This window comes from Schistocerca nitens, chromosome 8, assembly GCF_023898315.1.
Source record: "Schistocerca nitens isolate TAMUIC-IGC-003100 chromosome 8, iqSchNite1.1, whole genome shotgun sequence".
NCBI lineage: Eukaryota > Metazoa > Arthropoda > Insecta > Orthoptera > Acrididae > Schistocerca > Schistocerca nitens.
The window spans coordinates 268,888,448-268,901,089 of record NC_064621.1 but is presented as its reverse complement, the minus strand read 5'-3'; the positions used below and the strand labels follow the sequence as shown (position 1 = coordinate 268,901,089).

General features: G+C 41.2%; 1 protein-coding gene across 1 annotated transcript in view; it reads right to left on the bottom strand.

Moving 5' to 3' along the window:
- The window catches only part of LOC126199515 (furin-like protease 2), a 713,209-nt gene that overhangs the window by 177,462 nt on the left and 523,105 nt on the right, over window positions 1-12,642 (bottom strand). Inside the window, exons 9-10 of the mRNA XM_049936438.1 lie at window positions 10,733-10,897; window positions 2,588-2,705 (exon numbers count right to left, since the gene is read on the bottom strand). Of these exons, the coding sequence (XP_049792395.1) occupies window positions 2,588-2,705; window positions 10,733-10,897 (283 nt within the window). The remainder of the gene's footprint in view (window positions 1-2,587; window positions 2,706-10,732; window positions 10,898-12,642) is intronic.

Genomic DNA, 12,642 nt, shown 5'->3' with positions numbered 1-12,642 from the left:
GTCTTTTGACCACTTCGAGGCATACCGGTAATGTTTTGGTTGTTTTCTTTTCGCTTGACGGCTTGGTACCCTATTAGCGTGGCGTAATACTAGCCGTCAGGACACCCAAGTGGCGTGTGACCATCTGAGCCTACATGCAGGCCTTTTGCTTGCATTATTAACCACTCTTCGACTCATCTTCCTATTTAGGAGTGATTCAGGCCATTCCTAGTTGGTGTTACAATATCCACGAGCAGTAGTGCACATGATATCACAATGAAGCCTCTTCCATATGTTTATGTAACAGCGTAAACAACGTGCGGGACAGACGTCACTGTCATGTCATATGCAAAGTAAGTATTAAAATTCACATTCCATCTTGAATGGTGCATTGTCATCACATTGAAGTTTCTTGCATGATAACTGAATCTCTTGAAGCTGTGACCACCCCTGACAGTGAAGGAAGCTATTTTCGATGTAATGCCTCGACTGAACATTGTTCTATAAGCGCCACATGTGCGTTAGGTTAACAGCCAGTAACTTCGTGAATGAAAGTAAGGTTGCGCTTAAAGCGAATAGTTGGTGTACAACACTCACACACTTTCATATTTACAGCAGTTGTGAACCTATTTTGGTCTTACTTTGCGGAAGAAAGTGCCTACTTAGCACATAGAACGGATGCTTATGTTTATATGCGTTTGGCTTAACCCACGAATACCGGGCGTTGGTGTTGACCCGGGACATAATGATGACTCACACATCCGCAGACACCTAATGGAACAGGACAACGATTATATTTATTTAGCTTTGCTACGTAATCTGTGATGACAAACTGAACTGTAGAGAATCCTGATGTCTAGTATTGGTTGTAAGACAACATGGTGTTGCGCATAGTCAAAGCTAACAATTGCTACGTCCTGAGCATATCTATAATTATTTTGCTGGTACGTATTGTAGGCATATTGGGTTTTGGTGAACTGTTCATGTCCGCTATCTTTTTGACGACGTGGCTCAAAGTACACGGCTGGCATAAGCATATATATGGTTTGCACTTTACTTCAGTACTGTAAACTGCTAACCCATTGATTCAGCAAGTAAGTTATTCCTTGAAGGTATATTATCCATTATTTCGCTTTTAGAGTAATCCAGAAACGCTTCTCGCTGTTGAAAGCTAATAAAAAACTAAATTGAGATAAGTGTCCTGGGCCTAACGATTCACGAACTCTAACTAGTATGACATCCAATGCTCATTCGTCGCCTTCACACGCAAATCGAATTTTTCGCAACTTTGCTGTTAAAAGTTTGTGAAAGGATTTTAATTTCTATTTACTGGTTTCGGAAAGTGCCCGTACAGGTATCTCAGTAGTGAAATCTTAATTGTGGCGATCGAACGTGCGGACAACACAACACCCAGTCACCTCGCGGAGAAAATCTCCGTCCAAGATGGGGGCAGAACTCTGTCCCTTCGATTAGCGATCCGCAGGGCTGATACGAAATGAACTGATATCGACATTTCGAGGACAGTGGTGACATTGATCTCCAAACTAATTATAGAAGGCACAGCCCGCATCACATTTTGATGGACTGAATTCGCAGAGCATCGACACACTAGATGTTTAGTTGTTAATAAAAATTACAGGAATGAATCATTATAAGATTCGACGTATTCGTTTCTGAGACTATTAGAGTCCCTACTTGATTGGTAATTATCCACGTAAACCAATATTCGAATCGAAATAATCATCTATAGCCTATAATTCCGTCAACGCAGCGTGCCACTGAAGCCTGCATTCCGCATTTACGGAATGCCTGGACGCAATCCCTCAAACTTTCGTTCGTGCATGTTGCATGAACTTTCAAATTGGTAAGTTTGGGAAATTGTTGATGGATGGAACAAGAGATCAGAACATTCAGCTGATTTAACCCCTACATTTTTTTCCGATTTTGGGAAACACTAAAGGAGTGTGAAGCACACACTGGCAATTACTAACATAAATCTGCCATTGCCGCTATGCAGTTTGTAATGAACTTCATTGAAAAATGTTGTGAATTACTGTCATACATTCGCTATATCGTGCCTTTAAGAAAATATGGTTTTTTGTGCCTTTTCTCAGTATCTTAAGGACGTCTCAGGCGTTACTCATGTTGGACAGTTTATAACCTAATTAGTATTTAGCAACAAAACGTTAACTTCTTTCTACCGAGCGAGGTGGCGCAGTGGTTAGCACACTGGACTCGCATTCGGGAGGACGACGGTTCAATCCCGTCTCCGGCCATCCTGATTTAGGTTTTCCGTGATTTCCCTAAATCGCTTCAGGCAAATGCCGGGATGGTTCCTTTGAAAGGGCACGGCCGATTTCCTTCCCCCATCCTTCCCTCACCCGAGCTTGCGCTCCGTCTCTAATGACCTCGTTGTCGACGGGACGTTAAACACTAATCTCCTCCTCCTCCTCCTTAACTTCTTTCTGTGGTCTAATGTTCTTCAAAGTGTATTTTGAAATTTCCATTCATCAAAACAGCCGGTCTGTATGTACTACAATAAAACTAAACGGTTGTGCTGATACTAGAGACCTCTTCAGAAATAGTGATATCTTCTCAATGGTCTCACCTGTCCTCGTTGATCTCTTGGGATTTGCAGATGTGCTGCGTAGGCACGTTGGTCCACTTCTCCGCCAGAGCCACCATGGCGCCTGCGTCCATCAGGCCGTAACCGAACTTGTGGCTAACTGAAACAAGCGAAAAACTTCTTTCAACGTAAGTGTGTCATCATAAACAAATTACATTTCATAAAGTGCTCACTTTTCCGAAAGAGAATGAGGCAGGTTAAGCCCCGGATAACGTACGCGTGGTACCACTCACGATTATTCCAGACCTAGTAACGATTTGCAAGATAAATATACTTAAAGTACACATCCATCAGCTGTAAGATGTCTTTTTGAGTCATCAGTCGCCTGAGTGGTTTGACGCGGCCCGCCGCGAATTCCTCTTCTGTGTCAACGTCCTCGTATCAGAGCAGCACTCACACTCTATATCGTCAATTACTGTTATATGTATCAACGTATCTGCTTTCCTCTACAGCTTCTACCCTCTGTAGCACCTGCTAGCACTATGGATGCTGTTCCCTGAAGTCGTACGTCCTGTAACACTGTACCTTCTTCCCGTCAATGTAATCGACATGTTCGTTTCTTCACCGATTCTGCGGGGAGGCTCCTCATTCCTTCCGTTATCAGACTGCCTAATTGTCAGCATTCCTCTGTAGCACCAAATCTCAAATGCTTCGATTGTATTCAGTTTCTGTTCTTCACAGTACATGTTTCACTACCATACAATGGTGTGTTCTAAACGTACTTCTTCAGAAATTTCTTCCTCACATTAAGGCCTATGACTGATATCAGCAAACTTCTGTTGGCCAGGAATGCCCTCTTTGCCAATGATAATCTTCTTTATATGTCCTCCTTGCTTCATCCGTCATGTATTTTTTCGCCTCCGAGGTAGCAGAATTCCTTAACTTCTTCACTTCGTGATCACCAATGTTGATGTTAAGCTTAATACATTGTCATTTCTGATATTTCTCGTTACTTTCGTCTTTCTCCAGTTTACAGTCAGTCCATAAACTATGGATAAACTATACTCAGCAGACTTGTAATTCCTTTTAACGAAACCTGTAATTCTCTTACACCTTCACTGAATGTAACAATGTCATCAGCAAATCTTAAGCAAATTCAACAATATGTTGATTTGAGATCAAAAATTTGTCTATTTCATCAGGAGTATACTTCAAATCTGTCAGAGTTCCAGTACATATATTTTCGCGAGTAATTCCGAACCAGCTGGTTTATTCTCAAGCGTGACCTACTGAGGCTTGCAGTGAAAGTGCTTGATCTTAAAGGCAACCATCTAAAATTGAGAAATACGTATAACATACAGTGATGGTAGGAAGTGTTAAAATATAAATATGCTCACTATACAATCAGTATAATTCTGATATGTATAGTGAGTATACGTATATTGTAATATTTAACTACTGTCATTGTGTGACTCTTATATTCGCCAGTTTTATATGTTTGACATTAATATATGTTCCAGTGTACCTTCAGTAGGTCAGCCATGAGAATGAACCATTCAATTCCTAGCTAGTCTCCAAAATACACATGTATAGCAATTGTGACAAATTTGTAATAAGCTCTCCCCTGATGTCCTTTCACACTGAAATTTTATTCCAGTCATGAACCTTTCTTTTACTTCACTCATTTCGTCATCGATGTATAGGTCGAAAAGTAGAGGCAAAAGTCTGCATCCATGCTATAAGACATTTTTTATCGGACACTTCCTTGTAGGTCTTTCAATCCTATCCAGCCCTATCGGTATTAGCACATATTGTATATTACTAATCTTTCCTATAGCTCAATCCATTTTTCGTAGATTTTCTAACATCTTGCCCCATTTCACACTGTCGAACACTTTTCCAAAAGCCTTGCTTGCATTATCAAGCGTTACGTCAGGACTGTGTCTCAGGTGTAAAACCTTCCCTAAATCCTAAAAATATGGTCATCTAACAGATCCTCAATTTTCTTTTCTAGGTTTTTGAGTATTATTCTTGTCACAAATTCTAATTCATGATTCTTAAGCCGTTGGCGCAAAATTCTCGCACTTACCGGCTCTTGCCATCTTCAGAATCGTGTATTGAAATGCCACCAGTCTCATAGTTTGTATATATCAACTTGAGTAATCAATAGGTTGCCACTTCCGCCAGTGTTATTAGAAATCCCGACATAATGTTATCTATCCAGTCTGCCTTATTTGATCTTACTTCTTCCAGAGCTCTTTTAAATTCTGATTAACTTTGGATCCCTTAATTCTTCCATATCGACTACAATTTCTTCTTCTATCACAATTTCTCCACCTAATAGACGCCTTCACTTCACTATTTCCTCCTATCCCTTCTCTCCTCTGCCTTCAATATTGGAATTCCCGTTGCTCTCTTATTGTTACTGCCCTTGTTTGTAATTTCACCGTAGGTTGTTTTGAATTTCCTATACAGCGAGTGAGTCCTCAAATTTTTCCTGCAAGCCGTTTATCCTTCTCTCCTCCGCATTTCCAATTTATTTCACTCAGAAGTGATTTATATTGCTGTATTTCCGTCTTTCGTCGCTCAGTCTCTGGAAGTCTTCTAACCCAAGGTTTCCTTGTGGTTACCTTCCTTGTCCCTGTGGATGTTTGTGAACCACATGTGACAGAAATTTTTAAACACACATATTTAGCAAACTTCAACCGCATGTCTTCATTACTCAGTACTTCAGTATCCCACTTCCTTCCACCCAGATCCTTCCGGACGGTTCTCTTAATCTTTAGTCTATTATTCATCATTACTAAATTGTGATCTGAGTCTACATATGCTTCTGTGTAGGAGTTACAGTCAAATGATTTCAATGTCTCTGTCGGGCCATAATATAATCTATCACGAATCTTAATGCGTCTTCCTCCTTTTGTGACTTTTTAAAAGAGTATTCGCTATTACTAATTAACGTTTAGTTCAAAACTCAGTTAGGCTTTCTCCTTATTCATTCCTTATACGAAACTCATCTTCCCCTCTAACTCTTTGTTCTGCTCCTTCCCCTACAACCTCATTCCAATGGAAGATGAGGATTAGATTTTCGGCTCGCTGTATATACTGCATTACCCGTCCAATATCCTTATACGCTACCCCTATCTCTTAATCTTCTGCTTGCAACGGCGGCAAATACACGCGAACTATTGTTGTCGGCTTTGGTTTGTTGCCCATTCTTTTGGGAACTGTTCAGAATAGCTCACTATCAGGCTAACTTCAAATTCATAACGAAACCCACTGCCATTATGTTACTTTTTGTTGCCGTTCATACGGCCCTATATTCATCTGACCAGATATGTACAACTTTCCATTTCATTTCACTTACCATCACTATCTCTAGATTGAGTCATTGCATTTCACTTTTCGATTTACTAGCTTTCCTAACAAGTCCATCCTACGCTCCAATAGCAGAATGCCGCCATGTTGTTGGTTACTTCATATTTTTCTCATGGTCGCTTCATGTAGGCCTCTCATGGAGATCCAAAGAAGGGAATAATTCTGAATCTTTTGTCAATGGAGAAAAACCATGAAAGTTTCCAGGTACAGGCCAAATAACCTGTTGATACATCTTATGTGTCTTCACTGCATGTGTGTAGATATCCTCTTACAAAGGTTGTTTCCCACCCTAAAGACAAGAGAGTGTCTTGAACCTTTGTCCTCTCCTCCACACTCTTTAACAAGGACGTTGGCAGAATAAGGATGATTTCTCACGCTGGAAGTCTTCGGCTGCCATTTCGATTACTTTTATTTAAAATAGGTTCGAGGATGTCAGTTGATTAGTAGTCAAAGACGATAAACGTAGAGCGCGGTATGTCACTAACATTAAATATTAATAAAATTATCTGTGGAACTATTTCCTTCGGCGTGTTTAATAACAATATTAGCTTGCCAACGTGGGAAACGAGTTTGTTCACTATAATTATTTGGAGACATGCTGCTGTCACCCATTCATATGACTGACATGAACAGAAACTTATTCCTTGAAAGTTACTGCTATTCGTTGGTGGTGCGCCTAAAATTCATTAAGTTTATTGCCGCCAGACAGGTCCGCACCTTTACCTGCGAAAACATAGTCCAGTTTTTCCCGCAAACCATTATATTTGCGTAAATATAAAATTGTTCTTTCTTCTTTCTCAGTACATCGTTGCCATGTTCTTATAGGAAACCACCGTATAATCCCAGATACGCAATTTTAATGCACAATTTTATGAAACTGAACATCAGTTTCTCATACAAATGTTATCATTAACGATCAGAAAGTTTCTCAGGTAGCTTTTTAAAATAAGATTTTCACTCTGCAGCGGAGCGTGCGCTGATATGAAACTTCCTGGCAGATTAAAAATGTGTGTCGGACCGAGTGCTGTACCAATTTAGCTACCCAAGTACGACTCACGGCCCGTCCTCACAGCTTTACTTCTGCCAGTACCTCGTCTCCTGCCTTCACAACTTTACAGAAGCTCTCCTGCGAACCTTGCAGAACTAGCACTCCTGAAAGAGTTGTAAAGACCACCGTAATGACTGACGTTTCGTCAAAAACCAGGAAGCAGCCATTTGACAGTAGGCTATGTGTCAGTATTTTGAGCCAGGATCTTACGTAATCTAGGTTTTAATTCTTCGTGTTGTAAGCTAATAACTGTTTTAATTTGTCACGCTGTAAGCTAGTCAGTGGTAATTATTACTTGGTGTTAGTTACACAAACTCGATATTTAATTCTAACTTATCACTACTGTTTTCTTGGAAATACCATTGATTCCAGTTACATGCATCAGGTCTTACAGGTAGATACTACTTGAAAAGGCCGTGTGCCTGAGATTTACGTTACTTGGTATTTGTGTATTAAACTTTTAAATTTTGAAGTGTTTACTAGCCGAAGTTATGTAATTATTGTTGCTCTTTTTAAAATATTTGATATAACGTCTTTTAAGTGTTTTAATAATTTATGTGGTAAATGGAAGTTCATTCTTCTGCAACTGAATTATGTCAACATTGCCTTTACTTTTATAGTTGTCACCTAAGCTCTACGAAACTAATGCCATTTTTCAAGCTTTCTTCTCCTGATTTATTCAGAAAACTAAATTTTGAGCTGTAATATTAAAAATAAATCTTCGTGTCATAAATTATTTATTGGCTAAATGTTTTAAAGTAATTTCGGCCCAGTACGTTATCATTTCCTCCCTGATCCTACCTCTGCAGTAATGGTAGTTATATTTAAACGTGAAAGCTCTTCAACGGCTTCTATAATGTGATACACAATGGTGTAGTTATATTTAAACGCGAAAGCTCTTCAACGGCTTCTCTAATGTGATACACAACGTTTGGCATTATTGGCACCGAACGCACTTCCTGCTTCATCTTTCTGTTTAGAGGCACCTGTGTGAATCAGTCTTGAAGATAGCAACGCTACTAAATTGTCAGCTGAAAGCTTCTCATGTTGTGTACCTTGAATTTATGGAAGGTGCTCCTTAATGTTAAGCATCTCTGAAGTGCTATCGTAAAGCGCACTTTAGCAGCCCAAATTTGGGGTAGCGGCTGTATATTCACTCAAAAGAATCTTAAAAAATGTAAGGGCGGATGTTAACTGTTTTAAATTTGTAATTATCTTGGCGTGAATACGTCCCACAAATGAGCCAGTTGTATCATAAAGTTTTTACTTTTAAATGCTACCGCTAGAAACTTAACGACTTTGTTTCACAACATTTTGAAATATCGGCTGTGAAATGTTGTTCCTGAGCTACATGTGGAAAGGATTTTCTTTATAACAATGTATGTCTTAGCATGCCTGTTGATGAAATTTGTAAAGTTACACAATTATGACACTTCCTGCATCAAATTATCAATGAATTATCCCCACTGTTAACGTTTCAAAGTGATGGCGTCAAAACACTTCATGTATCTAGCGTAGTAATTCCTCTCAAGTTGTCAGGAAGGAACGATTTCGTTTTGTCGAGCAGCTGGAAAAGTTATTAGATGCGCCGGAATGGGGGAAGATAATTCCCCAGAAAGAAACACACTAGAGACCACCACAGTCATCCTACATCTGAATCATTACACACTACAGGAGCTGATAACTCACAGGGAAACGTGCATATCATGATGTGGGACTTGGAAACATTTTCATAAAATGGATGAGTGTCCACTGCAAACCTTATAAAACTGACTACTGGTCCAACAAGGTGTGGTATATGCAGAGTATGTGATAAAAACCCCTTTTCAATTCTTTATGAAAGATAATAGAGGAAATATTGTCGAGTAGAAGACAGCTGGGAAAAATTAGATGAAATTTCACTTAAGACCTCTATTACTGTCTTAAGTGTACATTTCTCACTGATGAGTGAATAAACGGTAAACGGGATCGAGCAACAGGTAGAGCCCTTTTCCCCGTCGTATTACCACAGAAACAATTATCTTGCATCTCGTGTGTGTTTTGTTTTGAAGACAAGTCTTACGTTAGAGCACGAAGAGCAAATGACAGGTTTGCAACTGCAAGATTTCTAAGGGAGAAAACGGCGGCAATAGCTTGGAAGCTATAATTGTGGAAAAATTGTACCGCAGGTGAGCAAATAGAGCTAAACTTCAGATTTATAATAATATGTAACAACGTGTGAGTATTATACTTTTAAATATTAATTGGGTTTGTATGACTCACAAGAGCATAAAATATAGCATTTTTAAAACAAAAAAGCGGGGTAGATCCAATAATTGTCTGCAGAGCAGTTAATAATGAGCTCCCTAATCTTTTTGGCATACTTCTATCGGCATTTCACGTACTTCTGCCAACAAATCATTGGTTGGAGACGACTTCAGTGTTCCAAAGCAGACTCTGCTGGCCTCATATTGACCCTTATTTAATTTTCGTTCAATATTTTGTGTTGCTGAACCGTAGTAAAAATGGTTCAAATGGCTCTTAGCACTATGGAACCTAACTTCTGATGTCATCAGTCCCCTGGAACATAGAACTACTTAAACCTAACTAACCTAAGGACATCACACACATCCATGCCCGAGGCAGGATTCGAACCTGCGACCGTAGCGGTCGCGCGGTTCCAGACTGTAGCGTCTAGAACCTCTCGGCCAATCCGGCCGGCGAATCGTAGTAGATGTATCCGTAGTGCATATAAGGCCACATTAGAGTGCAGTTAGAAGTTAAAGCAGGTTGTCACGCCTCCTCTCCAACAAACGCTTCCCATAGAGATAAGGATACTATCGCATTTCCACAAATGAGAAATAATGTGGTGTGACCGTGTTAGATTGGAGTCGGCGGTAAAGCGTAGGATCGCCCCAAAAGTAGTACACAACTGAACAATTTCCGTACCCATCAACTGCTTTGCAACACCATGGAACTAAGGCCTGTATACCGGCATGGTATAACTAAGGAGAAACACGTTTCAGCCTTCGCGAGGCAGTCATCTTCAAATCTCATTCGACGACAGGGTTCTTTCTTTTCATGAGGAATTCTTCTCCGGAATTTTTGTTGCTCCTAAAGTTCGCTGCATGCCATGTTCCATGTCTCTTCTTTGGCATCCGCCAATACTCTTAGAACCCATCTAGAGCAAACCTTTTTCGACTGTCTTAATTTTGTGCACATACCTGTTTATTTTACTGCCACAGGGACTGAATATTCGTTCGCTGTTATTCGTTCACTGTTACGCTTTTGTCAGACGAAACAAGTGGAAACGCTGCTCACTGTCCGACGATTAACTGTACTGCTATCAACATTGTCACCCCCATCCACCTTCTATAACCTCTCATGGATGTTTCTTACTGTGTCGTTGGCACGGCAAAGGATCTTTACAGTAGTAGTTTCTTCCGAATAATATCAAATGCAGCAGACATATTGATGGAGTGCTCTAAAGGCGCAACTAGTGGAAACAGGTGGAACCTAATTTTGATACAGGCGGGAAGAATGTTTCTGTGACCTCCGTAAATAGCAAAGATGTGGAACAATAATTGGGTGTCCGATAAAATATAAATTGTCCATTTCAGTTGGAGTGACCCTCGTACTTGACTGTTCTTTTGTCAAGGTGTATTAGTGTATTAAGAAACCTAATCTTATACTTCTCAGGCCGTTTAGGCTGTGTCTGGTACGCGAGAGGCAGGGAGAGCGGGGTACTGCGTTGCGACGGCCGCCACTTGCTGTGGACTCACCCTTCCTGTTGACGCCGTTGAGCGCCCAGCCGGCCTCGCTCTGCAGCGGCTCGGGCCGCGACGTGATGAGCACCAGGTACTGCACGTCGCGCCACGTCAGGTTGGGGTTCGCCTGCAGCGCCAGCGCCACGATGCCCGCAGCCAGCGGCGCCGACGCCGACGTGCCTGCAGACACCGTGCACCGTACAGCATTCTTACTCTCTTCCATTTTAGCAGCAGCGTGTGTGTCAAGGCTTCCAGACATATCAGGAATCGAAGCCTGACTGCTAATTTCAAAGAGCGATCCTTCGCAAATATCCATCACTCCACACACCAACCCAAACATTCCGTAAGTCGCTGCCCATCCATTACTCCCGTAACGTCCACTGTAGTCCAATGTAGGAAGACTAGAAAATAATTTGGCTTGTAGCAGTGCTGATGGCCCAGATGGCGCTGTAGAAAAGGGGCAATAGGAACAGACTTACATCTCGTACAACGTATAAGCTACACATAGTGAATCTGTATACAATCTTATTGAGAGGTTACGTTAGTAGCACCAATAACTGGAATAATATGAAAGTTCAAAATCCACAGTCCAACAAAAGCAGCAGTTTAATGTGTAAAGGTTTTTTTAGCAACAAGTTTCGAGTGTTAAACCTCATCTTCAGGCTAAATTTCTTTTTGTATTGACATTTAGCCTGAAAATCAGGTTTAACCCTCCAAACATGTCGCTAAATATACAAGTAATGCTATAGTTGACAAAGTTTGGGACTGGTAGCGGCAATTAAAAAAAACCTTTACATATTTCTTGAGACAACACGGTCGAAAACCAGTCTAAATGGTTTCAAATATTCAAAATGGTTTAAAAGACAGTTAAATAAATAAAGGATCAAGCAATGCTAAACAAGATTTTCAACGCATTGCCAGACGGAAATCCCACGAAGCCATGAGGGGTAGAATCGTAGCACTGGGCTATGTACAAGCTATGGCTGAGCCGCACATGTGTGATGTCGGTAGGACCGCTCAGCGGGAACATCTTCACCTGGTTGCTGGGTAACCGGTAGACATGCTTCTGCAAAGGGGCAGTGATGTGACACTGAGCGGCTGTATACGAGCGTGCACGGCATACGTTCTTCGGTAGTTCGCTTATTGGAGGCACAGTGTGCTGTTCAGTGATCGAGATTCGGCGTTGCTGCTTGTGTGTTCACCTTTCCGGCGGGCTGGTCGTTGGGGCTGAAATGACAGCCGAACTGAGGCCTGTTGGTGCTGAGACACCTACCCGAATTCCAATCACTGGCCACTCTACAATCTGAGGGACGGGAATCTTATCTGGAATTTCTCCTAAATTAAAAACTGTTGGAATCTTAATGGTGAGCTTCCTGCTTCGTCATTGGGCTGCCATCTTAGCATGTAAAATTAAACAGGTGCCATGAGCTCTCGTCACCCTGTTTATGTAACATCTTGCAAGTGTTGCCTTGCATGCAAATGAGCTAGAGTATGTTCCTCAGCTGAGTGTAGTGGACAGTTTGTGGCCGCATTGACTGGGTGTAATTTACTGAATTCTCTTATTAATTCACCAGGCGAGTCATTCCTGCACTGATTGAAGCTAAACAGATCTTGGGTACTTTCGCAAGGTTTGCGTTCAAAATTGTTTCTGCTTTGCACTTCCAACGACTTGAGTCGATGCCACATCAAGCTGCTGTAGTACACCAGGCAAAAGGAGGTTCGACACGATGTTGGGAGGTAGCCCATGACTTCTGTCAACTCAGTGTACTACGCCGAGGTGGTTCAAAAATGGTTCAAATGGCTCTGAGCACTATGGGACTCAACTTCTGAGGTCATTAGTTCCCTAGAACTTAGAACTACTTAAACCTAACTAACCTAAGGACATCACACACATCCCTGCCCGAGGCACGATTCGAACCTACCGT